Source organism: Dermacentor silvarum, chromosome 9 (genome assembly GCF_013339745.2).
Source record: "Dermacentor silvarum isolate Dsil-2018 chromosome 9, BIME_Dsil_1.4, whole genome shotgun sequence".
Lineage (NCBI taxonomy): Eukaryota > Metazoa > Arthropoda > Arachnida > Ixodida > Ixodidae > Dermacentor > Dermacentor silvarum.
Genome location: NC_051162.1, coordinates 124,675,589 through 124,702,524, shown reverse-complemented (window position 1 = coordinate 124,702,524; position 26,936 = coordinate 124,675,589). Strand labels below are relative to the sequence as shown.

At 43.3% G+C, this 26,936-nt stretch overlaps 1 protein-coding gene across 13 annotated transcripts in view; it reads left to right on the top strand.

Moving 5' to 3' along the window:
* The first annotated feature begins 1,855 nt into the window (after positions 1-1,855).
* LOC119464243 (uncharacterized) overlaps positions 1,856-26,936 on the top strand; it is a 50,475-nt gene continuing 25,394 nt past the window's right edge. For 2 of the 13 annotated variants that reach the window (XM_049655523.1, XM_049655522.1), the window contains exons 1-10: positions 1,857-2,069; positions 5,672-5,920; positions 10,092-10,202; positions 10,717-10,872; positions 11,121-11,291; positions 12,164-12,325; positions 16,226-16,357; positions 17,073-17,204; positions 17,647-17,775; positions 25,838-25,924. In XM_049655523.1, coding sequence (XP_049511480.1) covers positions 5,696-5,920; positions 10,092-10,202; positions 10,717-10,872; positions 11,121-11,291; positions 12,164-12,325; positions 16,226-16,357; positions 17,073-17,204; positions 17,647-17,775; positions 25,838-25,924 — 1,305 coding nt within the window. In that variant the 5' untranslated portion in view covers positions 1,857-2,069; positions 5,672-5,695. Of the gene's footprint in view, positions 2,070-5,671; positions 5,921-10,091; positions 10,203-10,716; positions 10,873-11,120; positions 11,292-12,163; positions 12,326-16,225; positions 16,366-17,072; positions 17,205-17,646; positions 17,776-25,837; positions 25,937-26,936 lie in introns of all 13 variants that reach the window. The other 11 variants (XM_049655529.1, XM_049655528.1, XM_049655527.1 and 8 more) reach the window with 9 other exon arrangements.

The following is a 26,936-nucleotide window of genomic DNA, read 5'->3' as shown; positions in this document are numbered from 1 at the left end:
ACTTAACCCCTTCATCTGTGCAGCAATCATTCAAGGATCGTCAGCAAAGTTATCACTTTATTCCATAAAGCGAAGAGCAGTCGTCGAGATATAACGAAACACAATTTCCGTGAGCGGGTCAGCTAGCACTCGCTCGTCCTAGAAGCTGCTGTCGATACGTAACTTCAGTGTATTTACACACCGCACAGAAATGTATCACGTACGGAATAACCTTCCTTTCGTCTTACGGCCGTTTCGATAAGTTAGCGGCTATTCGCTGTAACAAATGCATAAAAAGCGTGCTTACCTTTCATTCACTTGATAGCGGGAAAAGTGACCCTGCTGTCCCTTCGCGTGCTCGTCAACCAAAGAGCCGCGCGGAACGTCTTGTGGCCTTTCTTCTGCTTTTTGTGCATCGCTGGAGCCACTGGCCGACACAGAAACAAAATGTTGCAGCGCACAGTAGAAGGCAAAGGCGTGCACGTGTGCAGAAGAGCAGAGAGCGGCAGGAGCAGACGAACGGAATGGCAGCCGAAGCGATAAGAGCGAAAGCGCCGCCCGTTGGCGCAACAAGTGAACCTACTAAATAAAGATATAGCATGCTAAAAAAGAAAATAGCCAAAAACACATTTTATTTCTACATACATTCGCATAACTTGACTTTATTGCTATGTAGGTTGAAAAGATAGAGCCATATATGCAAAAGTTACTGAATTTTTCTTTGGCTACCAGTGTCATGGCGACGCTTTATTGCCAATACCGAAAATAGCCCCACTGTCCACCGCCTGCGTAGGCTGTTGTCCGAGAACGTTCTTCCCCAGTATTTTTTTTTTTATTGGTGCGAACTTGTTCAGCTGCCATCCCGTAGCCCATAGCTAAACGGGAGCACTAAAACCTACCATGCGATCTGACTGGATGATCACCTGTTTGGCCTACTCGTGTGGCTTCAATAGCACCGTGCAATGCTCTCCAAGTTCATTCCTTGCTCGCCGCAGAAACGCCCTTGGTTATTGGGCAAGCCGCAATCAATAGGCAGTGAATGGCAGCCGTCCCAAATTTCACCTGAAGTAACAAGTCGAAAAAGAAACACTGAAAACGAATTCGTCAAAATTAGGGTCACATCTGGGACCACTAACAGGAAGATACAAACTATAAAAAAATTATCAGTGCACTTCACCCATTTGTTGTGCCCTCAATTCATTCACTAAGGCATGTGAGTGAGCTCTTATGGTGGGCACCGCCAACATTGTTGAATAGTTTCCTCTAAATATGAGTCGTATTCATTATGGGCGATTAAGCAAGACTCAGAAGGAATTACAAAAATGAGAACAAAGTTTAAAAAAAAGCTTTCAAAAGATTTAGAGGAAACTGAAAGCAAAACAACGTAATGTTGTATGAGACCTTAGTAAAGAAACTGTCTTGAATCGAAATGAATTTTTTCAACATTTTCTTAAAGAATGAAAGGTGATATTGCTTGCAGCAGCGACAAATCGGTCAGAAATGCCCTTTCCTGTAATTTCCCAACACTACAAGCAATTCTTCCGAGACATGTATACATAACCGAGATGGCATTCACCTAATCTTTCTTCTTAAATTCCTTCAGTCCATACACTCGTGAATGCACTTTCAAAAACACACGGTCACCAAAAGCAGTCGCTACACATTTAGTAGGGCCTAAAATGCATGACCACTGTTGGGCCGTCATGCGTGATCTTGCTCAATACGGAAACGGGCTGGGAGCGAGTAGTCGAGCGAAATCGCACCGGAACGCAGGCAGCCAACGTCGGCACAGCGCTCGGGAAGTTATGCGGCTTGTGTACGGCGATGCGAACGAACGGAACTCATGTGTATCAGCCAAGCAGATGAGGGCCGGGTGCGTCACTATGGCAACAATATCAGCTATGATAGCGAGGTTACGCCTCGGAAAGGTTTTTCTGCCAGCCCGCTATGGCGTCGCGCTGTAATATTGTTGTCTCTTCGAAAAGCAAGCAATAAGCTCAGCTAAATTTGTCCGGGTGGTCTACGCGGGAATCTTCGCAACGGACAGCCCCTTGCCAAGCGGCATACAGTCTTCCGAGACTACAGTAAAGGTTAGTCGCTGTTCTTTCAAAGTTTGTTTTCAACAAAGCTAGTGTCTGACATTTGTGAAGTGCACTCGCGATCAGACAGGAATATGCCAACTGGGACGCACACACCCACTCCTCACGGAGCAACAGTAAACATATGGTGGCTATGGACAAGAGGAACATAGATAATTCGTAATGTAATCATGCGACATGTTTCGAAAGCAATACAGACAATTGTCGCCCGTTCTCGCACATTCACTCGAGTTATCCTGTTGAGTAAAAGCGTCGATGCGCAACGAATCTGAACTTCTTCTAGCAGTGAAATCGGCGGCTCGATCACGCACCACTCTTGTCACCCACGCGAAACTCGGCTGGCCGCTCTTGAACATATGCAGCTGCCATTTGAGGAAGTGTCGCCAGGGCTGCAAGTGTTGTGAATTGCTTAAGTTGCACCATTTATTGCAACTGAACGCTGCAGAATGCTTTCACTGTGCAGCCATAGCACAGTTTAGCACTCGCATCGAAGTACTGCACAAATCACGCTGTACTGAACGTAACTCAAGAAATCACGTGAATGCGCTTTGAATAGGCGGACGAGGATTGGTGTAGGCGTTATGTTCGATCATTTAACAAGCACACTGAGGTAAGCATGTTTCCCGCACGCCTGAATGATTTTAAACATTGAGCCTTCTTGTAAAGCACGACTGCATGCGTGGTTTTCCTTTCATGAATATGTCAACAGCAATTCAGACCACGCCGCGTTATTTCAGCGATGTCTTTTCAGGTGCTATTTTTTTTTTCACGCGTCGTCAGTGGTCAGAGTGACCCCACGCCAGTTATTATTGTGATCAGCCACATGTGAACAGTTGATGATGAGAATGGCATAGAAGCGTCAGGAACGCACCGGCACAATATTGCTGCCGACAACTGTTGTTTTGGGGGCAGTCAAGGCGATAGCAAATTATCTGTCCATTGTTGTTGTTTTTTTTTGTCAGAGGTGCAACTCCTGCTTATTCATTTGTTCTTTGTTTTCATTGTAAAATGTGTATGCGGCGTTTACACCGACACCGACGCCGGATTTTCTGCGACACGGGGCCCTTAACGCGGTCGCGTTAATATACGCGTCATGATATGGTACACGCCGCGGTGGCTCAGTTAGCTAAGGCGTTGCCCTGCAGGTCACTGGATCGAATCCCGGCTGCGGCGGCCGCATTTCGGTGGAGCGAAATGCAAAAACGCCCGTGTGCTTGCGTTGTAGTGCACGTGAAAGAACCCCAGGTGGTCAAAATTAATCCGGAGCCCTCCACTACGGCGTGCCTCATAATCAGAACTCGGTTCTGGCACCTAAAAACCCTGAAAGAATAAAAGAAAGAACATATTACCTCGGTGGCTAACATTGTAAGGTTTCCTTCTTTAATTGCCTTGTATATAGTCTCAAATAAACCTAGCATTTTCAACTACTCAGGGGGGGCAGGTTGCACCTAAAAACCTGAAAGAAAAAGAACATATTACCTCGGTGGCTAACATTGTAAGGTTTCCTTCTTTAATTGCCTTGTATATAGTCTCAAATAAACCTAGCATTTTTCAACTACTCAGGGGGGATGCAGGTTGGACATGTCTGAGTGTTAATAAAAAAATTTTATTTATGTATTCTTTTGCAAATTATGTGCCGGTATCGGAGCTTTATTGCTGAGGTGTGCCTGTCTCTCCTCTCACCCTTTCTTTCGTTACGAAAATTGTGGTTTAGCTATTATTATTATTATTATTGTTACTGTCCTTGTTGTTGTTACGAGAAATCTCATGCAGCTCAAGATGACAAAGTGGTGACAAAGTGATGGTGTTTTAGCATAAAATTTAAAACAGGATAATTCAGCTTGCATTTTCCCCAAGCATTATTAACCTCCCTGCCTTCTGCCTTTCTCTTGCTTCCTTCCTTCCTTCATAAGCATTAATCAACATTTTTTTCTAAATGGGTGGAGATTATATTTTGTAGGGACACTTTACCAGTCTAAACTGATAAAGTGTATCACCTAATTAAGCATGGACTAGAATTGCCTTTCCGCATCAGTCGCACTCATCACCGACCCTACCAACTTCAAGACCGCTGTTCAGAATGCCATTTGTTAATATTTTTGTTTATATTTTTACTGCCATTAATTTTTGTTTTTGACTCCACTCCTTTATGTATCGCATGCGGGCCTTCAAATGTGAAATAAATAAATAAATAAATAAATAAATAAATAAATAAATAAATAAATAAATAAATAAATAAATAAGCGTCCCTTAGGTCAAAGACTGCATCACCTAATTTTTTTGAATTTATGAATAACAAATAGGTCAGCATAAACCTCACTTATCCCATATATTCACAAATTACGATTGTCTCTTCATAAACATTTCAAGGTTAAACCAAAATTTAAATTAAATTCTGGAGTTGTAAATTTTACATTCGAAAACCACGATCTGATTTGATGCACGCCGTATGGGTAGAGGGGGAGGGGGATGCCTTCTCTCGATTTAGCGTAAAATAATTAGCAATGTCGCATTTCTTTCTTTTTCTTTTTTAATTACAAAAATAACTATATATATATATATATATATATATATATTATCGACAGAGAGCACTTGCACAAGTTTACTGTAGTTAGATCACCAGAACAAAAATGATATGCATTCGCCATTGTTACGGAAGCATGGCGCGTTAAAGTTTTCATCAACCACAGTAGTTCCTTTAGTCAAGTCATCGTATACTATAACGGCACGATATGGATTTAATAGGGGAAACTAAATGTTAAGTGGTATTAGTTGTTTACGTTTCTATAATACCGGAAACGCCACTCCTGCCATGGGTCAGCGCATCGTAAGCTAGTAAATACGCGAGAAACGATAGACGGATGGCGAGGTGCCACGAAAGTCACCTTACCAGCTTCTCGCGTACTCATGTGGACTGTTACAACGTCTAATTTTGCCTATTTAATTGCGCATTGACTGAGAAGAACTGCACAATGACTTCTAAATGAGCTGAAAACCCAAGTTAGCAAGTTCACATATTATTTCTCACGCTAAACAGACTCAAGTATGTCACAGTGCTGTCGCGACGATGTGATTTTTTTTGGTGACAACTTCGAAAGAGGAGCCTTGGTGTTCGTTTTCTTCTCTTGTAATCATTATTTCCCTGCCAAAGAAATAAAAATAACAGTTCACAAAAAAACACTTCGCCAGTCTAAACTGAACCACTGTTCCTCTTCAGTGTCCCTTTAATTGAGGTGCATTCGCGCTGGGTATTGACAGGTCTTAGTTTGCCCACAACTCGGTTTTTGTAGGAATCTCCTGGTGAGCAATGCGAGTCCCTATCGCGAAAAAATGTGGCGTAGTTCTGTTTTCTTTTTTTTTTTGTAAAAGGGTATCCTAAGTGATACATTGGGATGCACGGCTATTTTTACGGGATGCCCGTATGTTCATATGGAACATACGTGTTTTATAACTTTGTGATTCCCATATGTTCATAGAGTTGAATGTCTATGCGTAATATGCTTTCTTTTTAAGATAGGCGTCACTCCCAAAAAAAAGGAGCTATATACGCAAACGTATACCACCTAGACTGCACGAATCCTGTATTCTCGCAGGACTGACAGCCTCCCGGCTGCAGAATGAGGAAGGATGTGCAGTACAGAGATTTGCCAGGAGGACCTCTGATGGTCAAGTTCGCCGACGAGCTGCCGTTGTGTTCTCTGTGCTCGAAATGCGGCATGCTCTCCAAGGACATGTTCGAGGACCCGTCGTCACACGCCTTCTGCAGCATATGCATCTTCGAGTGCAGTGACCGGAAGAAAATACACTGCAAGTTCGAGAACAAGGATGTCTCTGTCGAAGAGGTGATGCAGTTCTCGCTTTCTCAATTTTCCACATTGTGACCGGCTTTTAAGTTGCGCGTATTCAACATTGGACTGGAGGCGAACAATACAGACGAGTACTACAACAAATATATTTAGGAACGCGCATGTTTCGTTTTGCTTGTGTTGTTCGAGCCCACTCCTTTGTTAAATTACGCACTACACCTACTGGAGCACCAGCTAGACCGAACGTTCGCGTTGCTGAACTGTACGTTGCACGGTAGCTGGTTCTTCTTTGTGCACTCATGTTTTGTGCTTATGTTGTTTAGCCTCCATATGTTATCAGAAAGCGGTACAGCGAGTAAGGCATGTGCGATACTTTTTTTTTTTATATTGACACTACATAAGCAGGATATCCTGGCTCGCCGATTTCTCAATTTTTAGACCAAAAATTACTTTTGCGCCGCGACACACACTTGCCTTAATCCCTCCGCGTGTCTGCTCTCTTCGACGTAATCTTTCTCCGGTGGAGCAAACCTTTCTTCGGTGAATATGGGCTGGGGCGGGCCCTTTATTTACGGTACATCAATATACCAGAAAAAGCTTTATTTTCTGTCTAAATGGGCAATACGCGTGTAGAATAGGCCTAATCAACGAAAAGAAAAAAAAAACACTTTTGCGGGAAACTTTTCGAGCAAGGGGAAAATCCTCAGGCAGAAAACTGGAAGTGGGCTTCACCCCAAGCCAGTCACGGTTTTGGTTGTAATTTGTACAGGCAGCTGTCACCATTTGTGAACATAGGTGTATACTTTATTTGCGTTACATTACTTGTGGAAAACCACTGCAGCCGGAGATCTTACATCGATCTTTCTCCGCTTACCGTGCTTCCGAAATAATGCGAGTCGCATGCTTCTACCATGTTCTGTGTTCCTGCTCTAACCAAAAATTGATGGAAAATGCTAAAGACATTTAGCGAAAAAAAAAAATCACCGCCCCTTCTACTGCGTGAAGATGACCGAACAGCGAAGCTGTCTTAGGTGACACCGATTGTTGTGACTTTTACATGTGCATGTGTTGCAAGTGATGCAATTGCGCAAACATAAGTAAACACAGATCTACAACAGGAAGTTATATTCAAACGTTGCGAGGCGTAAAGAGGCAGCGACTTCCAACGCTACTCGACGAGTGTGCAGTTCTCTGATAGAAACTTGCCGAGCCGCCGCCAGAGGCATCGGCTGCAGTCACAGACACCGCGTGCGGCCGGCGCGAACGCGGGGAAACGCGGACGGCATCGGCAGCAGCTCTATGCGTTGCGCGTTATGCGAAAGGGCGCGCCGCACAGAAACACCAAGGTCGATTCACATAGGTCGCGAAGCTTCGGACGAAAAGCGGTTCAGAACGAATTGTCACCGACATCAGCAAGGGTGGTTATGGGAGCAGCGATTGATCCGCGACTACGTTTGGAGGGAACAAACATTGGGAAAGAAAAAAGCGTTTTATAAATAAAGAGAGACACAGTTAGATTCATTCAACGAAACTAAAGTTCCTAATCAGTTTTTTATACGCATGGCGAGTAAAGAGGAGACAATTCTGTCTTACTTGATCATTATCAATAAGTACCTTTTTTTCAGCGCCCACCGATAGCGGCGGGCGTCGAAGCCGCTATCACTTGCAATGCAACGCAGCTCTTGAAATGTGCAGAAAAGCGCGCTCGTAAGTTCACCTGTTACAGTACGCCCCCCCCCCCCCCCCCCCCCCCTCACATGTTGTGTTGTTGTACATGCCGACGTTTGCCTAAATTTGGTGACGCGGGTAGTTTCATTGTTTCTTAACCTATGCAGTCAAAAGCAGTAAGTTGCGACCTCCAGCTAACTGTTTAATTTAGTTGTTTTCGTGCGACAGCGCTGGCCGACGAGCTTCGCGTCCGACGAAAGGACGAGCACTCTATGCCCAAAGCGTTCGTCGGCCTCCAAAGAAAGTATGTTCTGTGCAGGGATGCGATTTCGACACCCGTACAGCTGACCTTTTCCTGCATCGCTTTCCGCGCTGAAAGCTCGGAACGCCCATCAAGTCATATGGCGGGGTATTTGAATATACAGCTGTAATGGTGGCAGGCCTCCGAAAACAAATTTCGCGCCTTTGACAACAACATGACGTCACTTTTGTATTTAACAGATTTGACGTCACATTATTTTTTCTTCCGCCGGAAGTGTTCTCTCCTCATAAAGATGGCGCTAAGCCCCATGAACCGCCGATGGACCGCCATGTTTTGAACGTATGGGCTTCTATGGAAGCTTCGCTACCAGGTATATCTACCTTGGAAACACCTTCCCTTATCGCCTCTCTTCCTCGCGCCCAGCGCGACCTCTCATTGGTCGCCTCCTCCCCAGCGCACCTCTCCTCCTCTGCTGGTGACGTTACCTGCCTTCCCCCGGTGCTGCTCTCATTCTCTCCAGGTCACCTGACCTGCCTGACGCCGCACAGATGGCGAAGGGTCTACCAAGAACGTCCACTGTTAAAATTTCTCACTCAGTACGCAAGATCAGCAAGAAAATATAGTTTTCTGATATTTCTCCTGTAGCCAATATTGGCAAATAAAGGGCTCAAGCCTCCTTCACGTGGACCTGGGATCCAACAACTGATGACCCAGTGAACTGTTCGAAGTGTTGTGATCCAGCTTATACAGCGGAAATTCACCATCTGCTGCGGCTACGCCCAGAAACGAGGACTACTCGAGAAATTATACTGAATGACGTCAACCTTAAAAGACTCAGGCAGACATTATAAAGGAGTTAGCTCATGAACGACTACTCGCCAAGCCATTACTGCACTTGCTGCGTAAGGAGGGCCTCCACATTTTAATTTAAGTAAGCTTCTATGCCATTGGACAGGCTTCGTGAGAAAAAAAAAAGCTATGATGCAGGCACTTCCATGTCTTATGAAAAGGTGGCATTTTGAAACAGTTATAGTACTCAACACTTATGCACATATTTTGCATAGAATATTAAGTAGAAGAATATTTATTGGACACAGAAGATTACGACATCAAATGAAAGCAACACTGTTCACTGCAAAGAAACAAAATGAGCAAGAAGAACAATAATCATACAACAGTGTCGTTTTTGGCTTAGTGTACTTAGTGATTGTCATTGCTATCTTACTTTTTTTTTGCCTCCATACATTGTATTTTATTAGGGGATACATGTGATGGTAATGCCATTACCATCACATGTGTGCGCTGAAGAAGACCGGACCCCGTTCGAAACCTTGGGAATTAACACATCGATTTTCCTACGCGCGTCCATATGATATAAGCGCCTATGTATTTATGCATAATTGTTTCATTGCGCACCCTTTAGGGCTAATTCTATCGGCCACGGCGGCCGCATTTCGATGGGGGAGAAATGCGGAAAACACCCGTGTACTTAGATTTAGGTGCACGTTAAAGAACCCCAGGTGGTCCAAATTTCCGGAGTCCCCCACTACGGCGTGCCTCATAATCAGATTGTGGTTTTGGCACGTAAAACCCCATATAATTAATTAGCAGCTAATTCTACCACAATATTTACGCCCACAATAGAGAATTTGCAGTTAAGAGACTTCATTAGAACAAATCAAATCAAATAATTTTTCCTTCCCAGGAAGAGCAGTGTCGGGAGGGTTTATTGGCTAAAAGCTGTTATGGACAGCTTGACAGAGCCAATGAACTTTTGAGAAGATATTTAGGATAACAATAATACACGACTAAACGGCAGAATGCATATAGTGGTAAATGTAAAACATTGAACATTTCGTAATAGTACATCATACCAATACATAAAAGAAAGCAGTGATAAACACAAATATCACAGTGCATGAGAGTTGAATTTCTCAGGGAAAAACTAAAGCACCAGAAAAAATACAATAAAATGATAGACCGTTGATATGTTGCCTTATACGTTCGCATAGGCAATCATAATGCTATTATACTGACCCCGTATGTGATGTGTCCCATTCCTAATAAAATAAGAAGTGATAGTGAGTGAGTTGTGTGCGCACAGGCTTGCGTGGCAATGGCAGCAATGCTTCAGCGAACGAATTGAGACTACTCTTCGACATGAGTGAAAATCAGGATGCATTCATCACACAAACATATGTTGGTTTCGTTTGCTGTGTTGTGTTGAGAGCGCCTAACATTTGTCTCTCTTTAATTTGGTTGCACTGCCTATTGCAGATGATGCCTGCCATCGATATAATAAATATCATCATGGACCAAGTGGTTTTTTGTCCAAACGCAAGCGATGGGAACTCCTGTACCAAGTATTGCACTCTGAAGGACTTGGAGGTAATTAATTTTTCATAGTTCACCGGGGAATTCCTGAAAATTTCTCGCAATCCGCTGATCTCCCTTGAAGTAATGTGTTTTGTTAGGTGGTAGTGTGTCAAGAACTTGAGTATTGATACTGTAGTTCACAAAAACATTGAAAAACAACGCCACCAGTGAAAGGAATTCAACTTACTACAGAAATTTTAAAGCTAAATTGTTCCTGTAATTAAGAAAGGACAACTGGGAAAATAAATAAGGAAACAGTGTTTTGGGGAACGTTGGTTTGTCGCATTATGGTTGCGTTCATAAACAATAACCCTGAAACGTTTCTTGATATTTGGCAGCATTTCCTCGGAGTTTTAAAGCCACGAAAATGTTTTCTAAATTGAGAATTATTGCGATATTAACTTCAACGTGCATTGACTGAGGTAATGAAATCAAAGAATAACTGAAGTAAGGGAATTTTTCGTTCGTTTGTATCCGGTGCATTTCTAAATGCGAGGAAAGAGGAGAAATTGCATTTTTTTTTCAGGGACATTTCTTGGAATGTGAAAAAACAGAAATCATCTGCTTATCCTGTGGCGATACAGTGAAGGGTAGAGATTGGCCAGCCCACGTGACGACATGCCCGCAACAAATCATGCAGTGCCGCTATTGCATAGTGGCAGTTCCTCGGTGCAGGCTGGAGGTAAGCACAAATGTGTATGTACGTACGCATGTCCATGTGGTATTGCGCCACGTTTCAACTAATACGAGAAAATTACTTGGATTTGTCAAATAGTATTTGTTCACGTATGGTTACAACTGACCAGTCTTGTATCTTGAATAGTGTCATGAAAAGAATGGCTTGAAAGGAAACAAGGAATGCCTAGGATTAATTAGCAACGATTGGCTTCATACATTGTTTTTATTCACTGCCATGATATTTTTATGCAGCTACACGAACGCCAGTGCAGCTCCAATCCCAATGCAGTCCGGGAAGCCGAGTCTTGTCCTACGGCAACGATGGATTTTACAGCCCGACTGCGCAGTGATTGGCCCCAAAATGAACGGCAACTTCCGGTCACTGCAATCCCGAACAAGCAGCATGTGGTACCTGAAGCCAAGGTGAAATTACCCACAGATGTCACGGACGCGAATATGACGCAGCTGTATACAGTTTTTTCTGAAGAACGGCATCATTAAATAATTGTGCTTGAAGACCAAATTCTTATGTTCTTATAAATTACAATCACTGCTGTAAACACCAAATGAACTCTGTGTATAAATAAGCAGAAAATGTTGTGGTCCTTTGGGTTAATGAATAAGCCAAGGTGCAGCTTCACAAGCAAATTGTGAGGAGGAGGAGACATTGTAGCCAAGAGAGAAAACGCAAATGATGATTACAAACTTCCCATGGTATAAATAGCTCAAAATATATATGTTTACCTACCTAATATATTCTAATATTACCTATTGCTAATACCTAATACCTAATAGGTATTACATGTACTAGAGAACAAGCGTAAATTCAACAAAAGATAAGTTTGCCCATACATTACAAAGGGACGTGATTGCTGAAACATTCCTCAATCTGCAGATATGTTTTCATACACCTTCATCTATTTGCGAATTCTCTTTCTCGAATAGTTATGAACTTAACCGACAATGCAGTGATCCATAATATCTGCACAATAACTTGGACCAGGATTAAACACGTACAGTCTATGGGGCTCATATTAGCGTGATTGGGAAACGAAGACTTTAGTAGAAAGGAGTGGAAAAGAACCGCACGGGCACTTAATTCTCTGTTTCCTCATCGGGAAACTTTGCTTCCTCACATGAACCCCTGGAATTCTGCCAGCTCACCTAGAAACATATTTTACTGAACGTAGAATCTGCACAAGGCCACTCCCTCCCTATGACCAAGCGACATAACTGCTGCAACTTATCTAAATACGCAGTTCTGTTAAATGTCTGACTATTTCTTTTACTTACAGCCAACTGCCCTCAGTAAAATCGACGATGTCGTCATGCTGAGCTGTCCAAAATGCAAACGCAATGTGAAAAGCAAAAATATGGATAAGCATATTAGCGTTTGCCAACAAAGAATAGATCACCCATGTTCACTTGAAGCGAGGCAGACGCCCGAAATTGCTCACGTAAGTGTTTTCATTAGTGCAGCATTCTGAAGCCAAGCTCGCTCATCAGTTGTACATTGTTCCTGCTCTGGTATCTCTATAAAAGTTGATTCAAATGAAGTTTTAAAGTGGTAGCTCTCTTTCGCTCATTCCCCCACTTTGTGGGTTGTATGTTTCTAGCTGTTTACGAGAGGAGAGTCAACTTGGGTCACTAGCCATGCGCTGGCTACTGTCTCTTTTCTGAGCAGACAACATGGGTCAGTGGGTATGAGCCCTACTAGACAACACGATGCCGGCAGTTGTCTGGACCTAGTAGGCAAGCTCAGGTGAAGGACTATGTGGCACTGGGAATGTACTGGAACAGACAACTTCGTCACTGCGTATGGGATATCGGTATGTGCCCCCTCTTGGCAAATCCCGTGTAACAGATGTGCTAATGTGATACACTGGAGAATGTAGCCTTAAATAAATAAAAGTGATAGCGACCCATTCACAACAGGCTTTTCCGGGTCGAGCGCGGATGCTTTATGGGTAGCCATTGCAGCGTAGTTGCAGCCACGATACCAGGCATAGTGGCGGTCGTTGTCGTGTTTAGAATGGGGTGCCTGTGATTGCATGATATATATGCCGTAGAATCATTTGGCATTCTGGTTGGCTCTGCGATTGCGACGTCGTGTGTTTGCTGATGTGTCCGTAAGGTTTCGTAACTCACGAATGGTATAGGATTATGACGGAAGTCTCAGAATAAAGCTATCTCTGACATTGACGATCATCTTCCATGGTGCCTGAAACATTTTTTTCGTAATAAATTGTGCAGTGAGTATGACCACTGACACGAAATTCAGGTCTTTAAGATCTGTAGAGTGGTGCTATAAAAAACGAAGAAAAATGACTGTGCAGTGAACTTATTTTTACGCGGCACTCGCCCCTCTAGTGCTGTTATTGTGGTCTTTAGGTCCAGTCACTCAATTTGAGGCAATAATTTTTCAGTGCTCGATTGAATGAATTCTTGGGTGAGTAGTGCGGGGCCATTATAGTTATCTAGCGCACAAATGCACTGAAGGAAGCAAAGACGCAAGGAAAGTGTTTTTTCCTTATCTATCTATTCTTTCAGCTTTCCTGAGCTGTCTAACTGTGATGTTTTGGAACTGCCGTCAGGATTATGGCCTTACTCTTGAGGGTTTACGACACCACAATGTAATATTTCAGCGTGCTTTCCTTCGAGCTCCTTTTGGCAGGTCAAATTTGAGGCCTGCCCATTTAGTTGCCTCTGCGCGTCTTTATGTGTTAGCATTATCAAAATGCTTTGATTATTCTGTCGATCGAATTTTTGTGTTTTTGTCAAATCTTGATGCGGCGCTAAGCTTCCCGTCAGTCAGCGGAGTGGTCTTCTCAGGTGAGTTTAGACATGCGAGTGGCGCTCCTAACATACAGGGCACCCATGCTATCGTGCACCCAGTTTAAAATTCATGGGTTATTCTATGAGAATGAGACCAAGTGGATGCCGTTTAAGGTCCGGCCAGTAATTTTAGCCATTAATATTCAATTAGCAAATAAAAGCGATGATCTAACTTTGACATTGTTGTTGAAACTGTCACGATGTCAATTACAGAGTTGTGGAAAATCGAAAGAGGTGTAACAATCTTTCCAGCAGCGTACACATCGCCCGTTTGAATTTTCTGGTAAATTGAGAAAGCACGCGAAATGCGAAAAATTCCATGTGACTGCGTATCCGTGCGCCCTAACACCCATGGGTCTTCTAAATATAGCAGAAAGTGCCGGCAGTGCCACTTGGTTTGTGCCGGGAGAAAAAGAAAATTAAACTGCGGACTTCTCACACGCAGCGTGACCTAGTGCGCCCGCTGTCGTGTGCACATTAGGCGGCCAATGCGAGTGTTCCCAGTTTCTCTGAAAGGCGTTCGCTATTTTCCCTTGCCCGTGGCGGGAAAAGGCTTAGGAGAGCCCTGCAACTGCGTACGAAGTTATCATCACGGGCGATATCACAATTTGGTCGCACGCTCAGCAGCAATGTATATTTTTCTTGCATAATGAACTGAACATGAACAGATTTAAAACATTAAGAAGATTTTTTCGCCTAAAAGCAGCCGTTAGTTTTAAAAGTGAGTTTGCCTACACAAATTACAACCAATTAAAATACAAAGGGCGTGGCTAGACGCCCGTTGAGAACGCAGAACGACGCGCGCTAGGTACGTGTCCGAAGTTCTGCTAGCAGCTCTTCGCGCAAACCAGAGGTCGCGCTAAAGGTATTGCCTATAAGTCCCTATATAACAAAAGTACCGCCATCCTTTGACAAACGCCGCTTCTCTCTCTCCTGTATCTCCGATTGGACGATGATAGCGCGCGCTTTTCACTTCTTTATATTTTTTTTTTCGCCTCAGAGCCGTGTTGAAAGTCCACTGCGCAGCCGCAGTCGCCGGCGGCGGCGGCGGCGCGCGCCCGGCCTGAAAGCTTCAACGTAGACTTTCTAGGTGCGCCACCGTCGACTTGGCTTTCGCAAGCAAAAAGTAAATAAAAAAGCAAGCGCTTTAGGAGAGGGGGCTGCGGAGGAAAGAGTAGATGGCGGTACTTTTCTTATATAGGGACTTTAATTCTTATACTAGCGTGGCTTGGCGGAAAAAGCAAAGCCATTGGCTACTTTTCAAATATCCAGGGGCTTTAGTGCTCATGGGATAGCAGTGTCATCAGTCCGTCTCAGTGCGAAAGCGAGCTGTTCATGCCTAGTAGACCGAGCAGCGGCGATAACGTGTGTGTGCTCTTCCCACGACGCGTCAACGGCTCCCAACAATCACTATCAAGATGTGGAAAATGGGCTGCCCTGAACGGCGAGCTTGAGATAAAAAGCTTGCTTTCCGACTGGGACTGTTTGATGGCGCTGCTATTCCGTGCGCACCAATTAGTCATCACATGATATTTCCGTGTACCCGCGCTCTTGCTCGGGGCGGTGCCGCCGCCTACGAGCAGAAAAGAGAAGTACTGCATTATGACACTAACGCGCACCGAAAGTGAACGCTTCGGTGGTCTCAGCACTACGACGCCTCGATGCCAGCATTCGAAGGGACGCTGGCATCAAGAAGCACTACCAACGCCACCTAGGTGGCGTTCACCGTACTCAGCACAGCGGAGCGTGGCCTCCGCAATTAGCTCTGAAAATGTTTCTGAAGTTGATCGCGGAGGCTGCAATTACGACGCGCTGTACGCGCTGATTTGACTCGGTGACGATTCAGTTACGTGCTTTGTCTTGCGCGTTGTATTAGTGTGTCAGTTACGTGCTTCGTCTTTCGCGTTGTGCTAGCGTGTGCAGCGTAGTGCAGCTTCCATATGCACGACGGTTGCTCATGGTCATCGACGTTGGTAGTCGTGATGGAGGAGACGTGCCACCAGGCGTCAGCGTGGGTGCATCAACGCCTAAGGGCTTACTGTTCGCGGACTTGTATATTTACCGTAAAAAGATAACACAGGACGTGTACTTTGCTAAAACATGCCATATTGACATGCCTTACGATTCACTACCACTGTCTGACATTTTCATAATTAAAACAACGGTATAAGTGTAAGATAATTACTCTTTATAGAAATAATTGGAAATCAGGGACAACAAAACGTGCCGGTTTCTCAGTAAGGCTCTTCGCGTAGATTCACGTAGAATATCTCCCCGTCTCTTTTCCCCAGTGTAGAGTAGCAGGCCAGAGCAAGTTATAGCTGAGACCGACCTCTCTGCCTTTCTGTAAATGAATCTCTCTCTTCACGTACAATGATCGGTGTTTTTTCTTTAACTCGGTGCATGAAATCTGGGAAACCCTGTATAGGGCATTCGATACACTGAGCATTCAGCTCAGTATACAACTTTACTACGATGTTGCCTTAGTGTACTGCAAGTATAAGTTAACCTTTGTCTCGAAGGTGCTGCCCACTCGAAATGCTGGAGCGATCAGAGCTCCAGTTCATGAAAATCCTCCACTTCAACGCCAAGAGGGCGTTCTACCTGATGCACCTATTTCACATACTGCGCAAGAAGGACATCCTCATCAATATGTAAGATCGTTGTTCTCATGTTCTTATGCTAGTGAAAAGTTTGTGAAATTGTGCGCACATATTTGCAACATCGCAAACATCCTCACAATATCAACCGTAGCGTTTAAGCAAAGTCCAGTGACAAGTAACACACTGGGACCCTTCAGTGTATTGTCGTCAATGTGCTCCAAGTCTTATGTTTGAGCCTTGTTTGCATCTACGTGCGTCGGCTTGCGTTAGCAATGCTATAGTACACTGCATGTTCTTTTATGCTTTTTTTTGGCTTGAATCTATCTGTCTTTCAGTGACGTGAGAAAACAAAGCACTCACATTGCGGAAATCCTATGTAGTCGTTACCAACAGAGCGTCTGCTATTTCAGAAACATTGCTTCTATATTATCTGCAAGCAATCCAGACCTATGCAAGCATTGTACTGGTATTCGGCAGTATTTTCTTTGCAGGCGCTATTAAAAAAGGCTCTCGTTTCCAGGTTCTCGTTTTTTGTTATTGAGTTGGTATGGGTTACCAATATCAAACGGTGGTGCTCATTATGTCGAATTTTATTGTATTCTCAGTTTCTGATTTTCATTAGAGCGGTCATATCGACGCACGCAAAGGCTTTTGAGCGGCTTCATTTAATATAAGTCTATTGTTACAGTAAGCTTGCAGCTCGGTGCTACAGATTTAAGGCAATAATATTTTGCAGTTTGCTGTGAATTTAACATATTTCCTTCAGGCGCTGACCAGTGGAGATGTTGTGACCAGTGCACCAGTTCACCCAGATCCCAACCTTGAGCGTCAGAAGTTTGCTCCACCTGATTCGTCTATTGCGCACTTTGCCCCAAGTAGACGACTTCACGATGAATATGTGAGTACACTGTTTGACATTGGCAAAAGTCGTGTGCAATGTAGTGGTGTACACATAATTTGTTACTTTGAAATGTTTACTTCTATATCAGCTTGGAACTTAGAAGTACATCGTGGACCTGTGCAAATATTGCGCTGTTATTACGCCGTGTTTTTCTTTGACTGCTGTCAGAGAATCTCTAGTTTTAGGCTTTCCCGTTTTGTTGCATGTCAGTGTGGTTTGAAAATCTCTAACCACACTACTTATTCTCAGAATTTTTGGCTTTCATGATTCACTGATGTGGCATTAAGGGATGCGTCCTTCAGTGCAGTGGTCTCCTCATGTGAAGAAAAGGTTGCGAAGTGCATGACTCCGCCTACTATAACACCCTTGATACAGTGACCTCTTAAATCAGTGCTACAGGCTTGCTGCCATAAGAATTCACCTTATATTTTTGCTTCAGGCACTGCCCACACGAGATGATGTTGCAATGAGAGCCCCGATTCAACCAGATTTTCACCTCCAACGCCAGCAGTCTGCTCTACCTGCTTCGTCTACTTCAAATTTTGCAGAAGAACGACGTCACGATGGCGTAAGCACGATGATAAAGACTTTTGCAGTAGCTGCCTGCGGAGCAGGTGCTACTTTGAAAAAATTCGTTCAGTGTGGCTGTTGCTTAAGCCCACAAAGCCCAATGTGACCTTTTTTGTGTGGAGAGATATCTTTAATTTGAAGTCTAAGACAATGAAACCTACGACAACGTCCTTGGCCCATGCCACTTTTTAATATCGTTTGATGAAGTTTAAGTCGTGGATAGCTCAGAAAACCAGCTACTAAATAATTATTGCTCATATCTAACACCAATAACGATTTAGTGTTTTTCTCGGCACGATTTCACTCTCCGTGGCAGGAAATACAAGGAACAAGTCGTTACATGTTTTGGTGATGAGAAATGGTGTTTGAGCTTTGTGGAGTAAAGCCTGTGCCTATAATTGTTTATTGCTTTATTTGTTCTTCATATTGCACAAACACATACCAAATGGTTTCGAAAATGTTTCTCCAAAAGCCTAGCGAGATACATTGTGTCAAAAATATTGTTGCGCAGCCAGGCAAATGTAAATCTATGGTCCGAATCGGGTGTTTGCTTCTATAACCAAACTGCCGGCTCTTTCAATAAAGCTTATTTTTTCTTCTTCTATCTTTGATCAGGTCAGTCTGTGTTCTTGAAATGCACCAATATAGATATAAAAAATAACAGCTTGCTTAAACAACGCAAACAATTTTCGAAGTGATGAAAGTATGACCACCATGTGCGCTAAGAAGAGAATGACGAAGCCTGCGGGCTTTCTGCACAAAACTGTTGCTGCTCCCAGTGGACATTTTGTTATTACCGGTGTTGAGCAAGTTTAGATAAATAAAAGTAAATGTAAACACAGAGACTAATATTTACTGTTGTATAATTTTTACGCATGTTTTATAAGGTCAACAATATGGTTGAGCGGACGTACACTGGTTAAGGGAAGTCTGCTAGCCTATAAAAACAATGCGCAGGAAAAAACATAGAAAGCGCTAGCCTATCTTTAGCTCAAGATCAACTCTGATGCTGGCTATTCAAACACATACAAAACGCAGAAATGCTTTTTTGAAAAAAAAAACTGTTGAACCAACTGGAATGAAATTTGTTGTATTTGTGACAAAGAAATCCAATTGTAGTAACTTAGGCAGCAGAATTTTGATTTAGGGCACGTAATTTTAAAAAATCCGAAAATTGTCAAGCTTGAAAAAAGTAGCAACACAAACTTTAAAAATCCGTAACTGTGCATCAAGAACGGACATCGCGTTTGGAAAACTTCATCAGTCAGAGCACCTAAAGCGGACAAAGTTGATAGACGAACTTACAATTTATGTGAATTTGTTACAATTTTTACTCGAGTTGTGCGATCGTCCTACTCACAACTTAGTGGCATAATTGAGAGCGGTGTACAATTCGTCAATTATGTCCGCTTTATATCTGTTATTAGAGCAGTTTTAAGAATTGCGATATTGTTTTTATTGCGTAGTTCAAATTTGTAAAGTTCATAACTTTGTTTCTTAAAGCTTTGCTATTTCCAACATGTTCTATAAAAATTGACGGCCTAAATGAAAGTCCGCTTCAAGCAGTGACTAGATTATAACTATTTCTTTAAATACGACAAACCTAATAAAATTGAGGCAGTGGTTCCTCAGAAAAAAATGGTTTCTCTTAACTCTTAGCTTTCTCTTGACCATTCGTAGGATAACTACAAATAATTTACCTTGGCTAAAGTTGTTATCATTGAGTAGTACATACAACTTAAACAATCTTGGCAATTACGCAGAGCTGGTAAGTGTCAAGCATTTTTTTTATGTTGGCAGCCTTTAAATCGCACTTAAGCAGACGGCTCGTGCACCAGCTGGTGTCGCTTTGACATAAGTCCCAGCACACCACTGCCAAGATTTCTGAGCGCGCCGCGGGCAGCAGCGGGTGCCGGGTGCTCGGGTTGGTTCGCGTAGCCACGCCTGGAGAACCACAGGTACGAATCAGAGTACGCGATAGTCGGAGCGCCTCACACACGGAGAAAGCTCGTCACTTCCGGCGAGCGGTTATGGCGTTTTTTTTTTACTTACTGTACGTAAAAACGGCTATATTGTAGCGAGTTTTCTGGGACACTTGCCCATATTTCAAACATCACAATTTTGCAATGATGTTTATTTATTTGTTTATTTAAAAAGTCCTTACAGGCCTCGTGAGAGGCATTGGGTAAGGGGGGCATCACAAAGAAAAGGAAAACAACATGCACAATTGATACACAATACACATGCACAATTAATTGGCATAATAATGAATGATTTCCTGCGTACGCTGGATGATTACACAAATATAACAAAAGGTACAGTTCACATAAGAATAGTCAATTCAATGTCGTATACATAAGAATACAAAAAAGCAACTACAACAAAAAATAACAATGGACAAATAAACATCAGTATTGCATAAAAATATATTGGGCTGGTGACGTTCTAATCAGAGAAAGAAAAAGAAACAGTAATACAAGAGAAAGAGCAAAGTTCAGGGTTACATCAGTATTGCATAAAAATATATTGGACTGGTGACGTTCTAATCAGAGAAAAAAAAGAAACAGTAATGCAAGAGAAAGAGCAAAGTGATCCCATAAACAAAAAAGCTAACAGAAGACATATCATGAGGAAACATAAGAAGGGGACACGCATTTTTGTCGAGATTACGTAATGAAATGCGAAATGAGGAGCTGGCGAAATTTGGCAGGATTTTTTTCGGAGACTATGGAATCAGGAAGGGCATTCCATAATCGAATGGCACGGGGAAGGGCCGACCAATTGAATGCGTGAGTGTTTCCGTATATCCGAGTGAAGCTGAGGTGATTATGTAGTCTGCGTGATGTGCGTATGCAAATTCAAGCCGCAAGTAAGATTTCCTATCCACATGGACGTACTTATGAAGCAGAGATAAGAAAGCGAAGTCACGACGGACACTGAGGGGTGGAAGTGAAATATCCAGTTTTATTTGCGAAATACTAGAATTGTATGTATAATTGTGAGAGATAAACCTTGCGGCCCTATTTTGGACAGATTCTAATAAGCTGGTTAGGCTCTTTTGGTAAGGTGACCAGATTGGAGAGGCGAACTCGAGATGCGGGCGAACAAACGTTTGGAAAGCTAGCTTACGGATGTTGGACGGTGATTTGCGCAAGATTCGACGTAAGTACCCCAGTGGCCTTGAGGCATTAGCACATATGGTCGTAATGTGATGGTTCCAGGAAAGGTTTGGCACGAAATCAATTCCCAAGTACTTGTATGAAGTGGCTGGGGAAATCGGGTTGTTATTTATGTGATAAGAGAACATAGAGATGGTGTGTTTGCGAGTAAAAGAGATTACTTTACATTTAAATAAATTTAGGGTCATTCACCAAGTGTTGCACCAATCAAAAATAATCTGAAGATCGTTTTGAAGAAGGAGATGATCATGGGGCTGGTTATAGGGCGGTAGACAATGCAATCGTCTGCGAACAATCGCACGCGTGATGCTAAATTATTAGGAAGATCGTTAATGTATATCAGGAATAGTAGCGGCCCAAGAACGCTACCTTGAGGCACACCGGAAGTAACATAGCAAAGAGGCGAGGAAATATTGTTAACTATTGTAAACTGTTGACGGTTAGACAGGAAGTTCCGAAGCCAAGTTAGTGTCTGTGAGTCTAATTGCAGTGTAGTTAACTTTGAAATCAGGCGACAGTGCGCTACACGATCGAATGTCTTCGAAAAGTCGAGAAATATGCTATCGATCTGTATATTACGGTCCATGTCAAAATGCAGGTCAGGTGTAAATTCTAAAAGCTGGGTCTCACATGATACGCCTTTCCTGAACCCGTGTTGATTAGTGAAGAAAAAGTTGTTCGATTCGAGATGGTTGTATATGTGAGAGGCAATAATGTGCTCGAGCATTTTACAACAAATACATATTAGTGAGATTGGCCGGTAGTTATCTGGTGAGTATTTGTTACCATTTTTGAATATGGGAACTACTTTAGCAGTCTTCCAACCCAACGGGAGCTCCCCTAAAGCTAATGACTGTCTGAAGATGTGATAGAGTATTGTGCTAGAAGTATCGACGGTGTTCTTTAGTATTTTTGAGTTAATCTCGTCGACGCCACAAGAATTAGATAGCTTAAGATTGTTGATAAGAGATACGATACCGTCGATAGAAATATCGATGGACGTCATGAACTGATAGTTCAGGTCGGGAACCTCATGTATAGTGGAATGATCTTCTGTACAAAATATAGAGGAGAAGTATGTGTTGAAGCATGACGCACACTCATTGTCGGGAAGGGGCATGTGGTCGCTATTGTGCAATGAAATGTGATTGGTATCGCGGCTCGGAGAGATCATTTGCCAAAATTTTTTTGGGTTGGAATGAAGCAGGGCTGGAAGATCATGTGAAAAATATTTATATTTAGCAGTGAATAAAGCGGTGCTGTAGTTTTTCAAGCATTGATTGTATTTTTCCCAAGCCGATGGGGTGTCTAATTGTTTAGCGCTCCTGTAAACGCGTTTCTTTTTGTTTCTAAGTCGCCTGAGGGAATTGTTAAACCAAGGGTTCGATTTATCATTCGATATTTTGATCACTGGGATGTCATCATCAGCCTATATTTATGTCCACTGCAGGACGAAGGCCTCTCCCTGCGATCTCCAATTACCCCTGTCTTGCGCTAGCGTATTCCAACTTGCGCTGGGATGTACTGGTTTACGAATGAGCATAATTTATCTCGGAAGAGCACCCAATTTTCCTCGACCGTTCGACTGTGCAAGGAAGGAAGAAAAGCATTCTTGAAAAAGAATTCTAGGTCAGCATTAATGGTAGCATAGTCACCCTTGCTATAGTTACGAATTGCTTTGCTTATGGTACCCGTATAAGGTAACGGTATGTTACTAGTTAACTGGAGCAGATTATGGTCACCAAAACCATCCAGGTAACTTATTTGATGAATTGTTTCCGGATTGCTTGTAAGTACTAAGTCCACGATATTAGATCCGCGAGTGGGTTGAGTGAGAACCTGGGAGAAGTTGAAGTCTAGGATTAAATTAATGAAATCTAATGACATTCGGCAGCTAGAGGTCAGCATATCCCAGTCAATGTGCGGAAAATTAAAATACCCCAAAAGATAAACCATATCTGGTGGGCAGGCTCTAAGTGCATTAGTAATACTGTTGTGAAGATCGGTGATAAAGGTTTGGTTTGAATCGGGAGGACGGTAACAGGCACCAATTAGCACTTTCGTGGAACGGGTTAGACAGACGGTCCAAACAATCTCGAGATTTTTGGTCAGAGTCAATGCAGTAAGATGTAAAGATTTTTTTAATTGCTTGTAAGACACCACCACCTTGCCTGTCAAAGCGGTCACGCCGGTACATATTGTAAGTTCTCGCGAGGGAAAACAGTTCGTTATTGGAAATATCTGGGTGCAGCCAGGTTTCGGTAAGAATGATGACGTCAGAATCGGCGTCTTCGAGAAAGGTTGATGTTGCTCTACATCTGCACTACCTTAAAGTACGTTTTCAGAGTACAGCTCTTTGGCCCCCGTTTCTGCACCGTGCGTCGACGTCCTACCTCGTAACCGAGCGAACGAGCACAGCGAAAGACGAGAGACAACACGGAGCGCAGGGGGGGGGGGGAGTGGCAAGAGTGACGGGGCGCGAGGACGAAAGCGGAGAGGAGGGTGCAGCGGAACCTTGAGGCGGAAATTGGAGGAGGCTATGGTGAAAGGGTGCGAAGAAAAGCGTAGTGCGGTGACAATGGCTACGAGATGGCGCAAGAGTAGTGCGCGTCGTGTCGGAGGTCTATCTGGCGGCGGCTGCTGCGAATCGCATGTGCCACCCACGCGCTGGCTCTCGTGATCTCCAGATTAGCGAGGCTGTCACACCACACTTCGCTCCGTTTGCAACATGCCACGCGAGACACATTGTAAGCGGCAGCCAATATATCCCGAAATGAAAACACGTATATAGCTACGCTCAAGTTTTGCAATAGAGGGTATTGTATTCGAATGCGAATTTTTTTACGTGGTCGAAATTTTCGTTGCAGTTGGCCTTTAAATCTTGCCGCATACCAAAACCTGCATGCGTCATGGCACAATTTCGTCACCAAGACTAACACAATACTGATCAACTGGTTATACATCTCCATGTATATATATAAAGGTGAAAGACGTCAAGTAGAGGCAGGGGCACATGTTGTTTGCTACCCCACACGCGAGAAAGGGCATTAGGCCGGGAAATGCAAAAGAGAGAAAAGACGACACTTAGGGTGTCGTTCTTTCTGGATGTGCTTAACTGAAGCACAACCGCTCATTCAGCTATGTCGACTTCCGAAAGGACAGTAACGCTCGTGTCAATTTCGGAGCTTGTGACGCATGTGGCCATGGTGCAAGGTCTTTTTCCACCGAGAACGGCATGTAATGTCGGGCGGAGATAAAGGCTGTGATCGTCATAGCGGAGACAGATGCAGAAAAGATCACTCAGAGGCCCTTCACTTCCGCAAGTGGAGTTTTAGGGTGTGGCACCCATCTAAATAAGTAATAAGTTGACCAGTGAGAATGCCTCTTGAAGCAATAAGCGACATAATATTGTTACATCGAACTGTGAGAATGATGTTTCTTTCCCTCCGCATGATTACCTATTTACTTGTTCGTATATTAAAGTACCGTAGAGATTCAGCAGAGATACCTTCAGTCATAGAGGCATTGCGTAATCAAGGAGTACAGGAGGCATACGTGAATATCTTAGCAAACATCTACAAGGATTCCACTGCTACCTTGGTTCTCCACAAGAAAAATAGAAAGTTACCTATCAAGAAAGGGGTCAGGCAAGGAGACACAATCTCTCCAATGCTATTCACTGCATGCTTAGAAGAAGTATTCAAGCTCTTAGACTGGGAAGGCTTAGGAGTGAGGATCAACGGCGAATATCTCAGCAACCTTCGGTTTGCAGATGACATTGTCCTATTCAGCAACAATGGAGACGAATTACAACAAATGATTGAGGACCTTACTCGAGAAAGTGTAAGAATTGGGTTGAAGATGAATATGCAGAAGACAAAGATAATGTTCAATAGCCTGGCAAGGAAGCAAGAATTCAGGATCGCCAGTCAGCCTCTAGACTCTGTAAAGGAGTACGTTTATCTAGGTCAATTACTCACAGGGGACCCTGATCACGAGAAATAAATTTACAGAAGAATAAAATTGGGTTGGAGTGCATACGGCAGGCATTACCAAATCCTGACTGGGAGCTTACCACTGTCGTTGAAAAGAAAAGTGTACAATCATTGCATTCTACCGGTGCTAACATATGGGGCAGAAACTTGGAGGTTAACAAAGATGCTCGAGAACAAGTTAAGGACAGCACAAAGAGCGATGGAACGAAAAATCTTAGGACTAACGTTAAGAGACAGGAAGAGAGGGGTGTGGATCAGAGAACAAACTGGGATAGCCGATATTCTAGTTGACATTAAGCGTAAGAAATGGAGGTGGGAAGGCAATGTAATGCGTAGGATGGATAACCGGTGGACCATTAGGGTTACAGAATGGATACCAAGAGAAGGGAAGCGCAGTCGAGGTCGGCAGAAAACCAGATGGGATGATGAAGTTAGGAAATTTGCAGGCGCATGTTGGAATACGCTAGCGCAAGACAGGGGTAATTTGGGATCGCAGGGAGAGGCCTTCGTCCTGCAGTGGACATAAAATATAGGCTGATGATGATGATGATATTAAGGTACAAATTAACATTTCACGAAGGGACGCTGGCCAGATCGCAAGGCACTCCGTTTGTGCCGTGTGTTTTTATAAGTGCGCGTATCTTTTTCTCCTTTCTTTCTTTTGTGCTTTCGAAGTCGTAGACTTACGATATCTTCTGCGCAATGCCAACGCCTGTTTCACTGCAATTTCTTTCGATGGTAATAATATCGGATGTTCTTTCTGTGGCAAATCTGTATGAATACAATTAAAATATTCGCAGCTGCTGGTAACAAAATGGGAACAAATAGAACATGAACATCCAGGGCTCCTTCTAAAGACGTGACTGGTTGTTCTCAGACTGCGCAGGAGGCGCCAGCAGTGGGATCAGATGCAGACAGACTGCTGAGCGCTTTTGAGGTGGTGAATGTTTCTGATGTACCTCGTGATTGCCACGTCAGTGAGCACGTAAGTAAGCGTCAATGTGACCAAGCAATATTGGCCACTGAAGTAATCCCATTATATCCTCGAAATCAGAGGCAGCAAAGCTACTATACAAAGTAAAGGGGGATGTCTTGTGAGAATAAGCGATTTCGTGGCCGTCACTGTCGCGTGAAAATAACTGCTGATGATTACTGCGATAGAACTATTAAGCCTAAACCCCCTCCCCCTTGAAATAAATAGGTAGAGACCGGTGCAACTCCTTGTTATGACTCGCAGTTATACCAGCATAAATGTTCACAACACTCTATTGGTAATAGAATATTCTTTCGAAAAGCTCCCTTAGGCTTCACTTCCAGTAAAACCTTTGATTTAAGTAATGAATAACGTTTTTAAAAGCTGCGCAAACTTTAAGTGAACTGCGCAGCTGATGCAATCAATTTGCGAATAATGTGGGCTGAATCGTTTGTTTCTTCATGTGATATAAAGAATAAATATAGGTACCTTAGACGAGGACAAGGACAAAAGGAACCTGCAGGAAGTGATCACACACTGTTTTTTTATTGACTGCTTTCTCGTACGACTGCATTTATTTTGTGATTGCGATTTTAAATGCAATAAAATTACAGTAATATTGCTGACAGTATGTGCTCTCGGCTCACGGCTGGTACTCAGTGATGCTGCAAATACGCGATTGCTTTCTAGATTTTTTTTTTCATGAGCCCGAAAACACGGCCATTTTCACCATCGCCGTCATGACACGTATGCCACCGAACTACGCGATATGGAGGCTCAATATCTGGCTTTAAAAAAAGCATACGGAAACTATTCACATTTAAACTTATCTACTGCGTCATGAAGGTGCAGAGCCTTGGCTATCACGTATCAGTCACATCAGATATAGCAAAATAAATTGTGCAATAAACGGAACAATTTGGAGATTACTTCCCCCGCCTCATTTCACTCAGTACACTTCAGCCTATAAATATATTTTTTGCAAATACTATAACCAATAAACAGCGCTGCT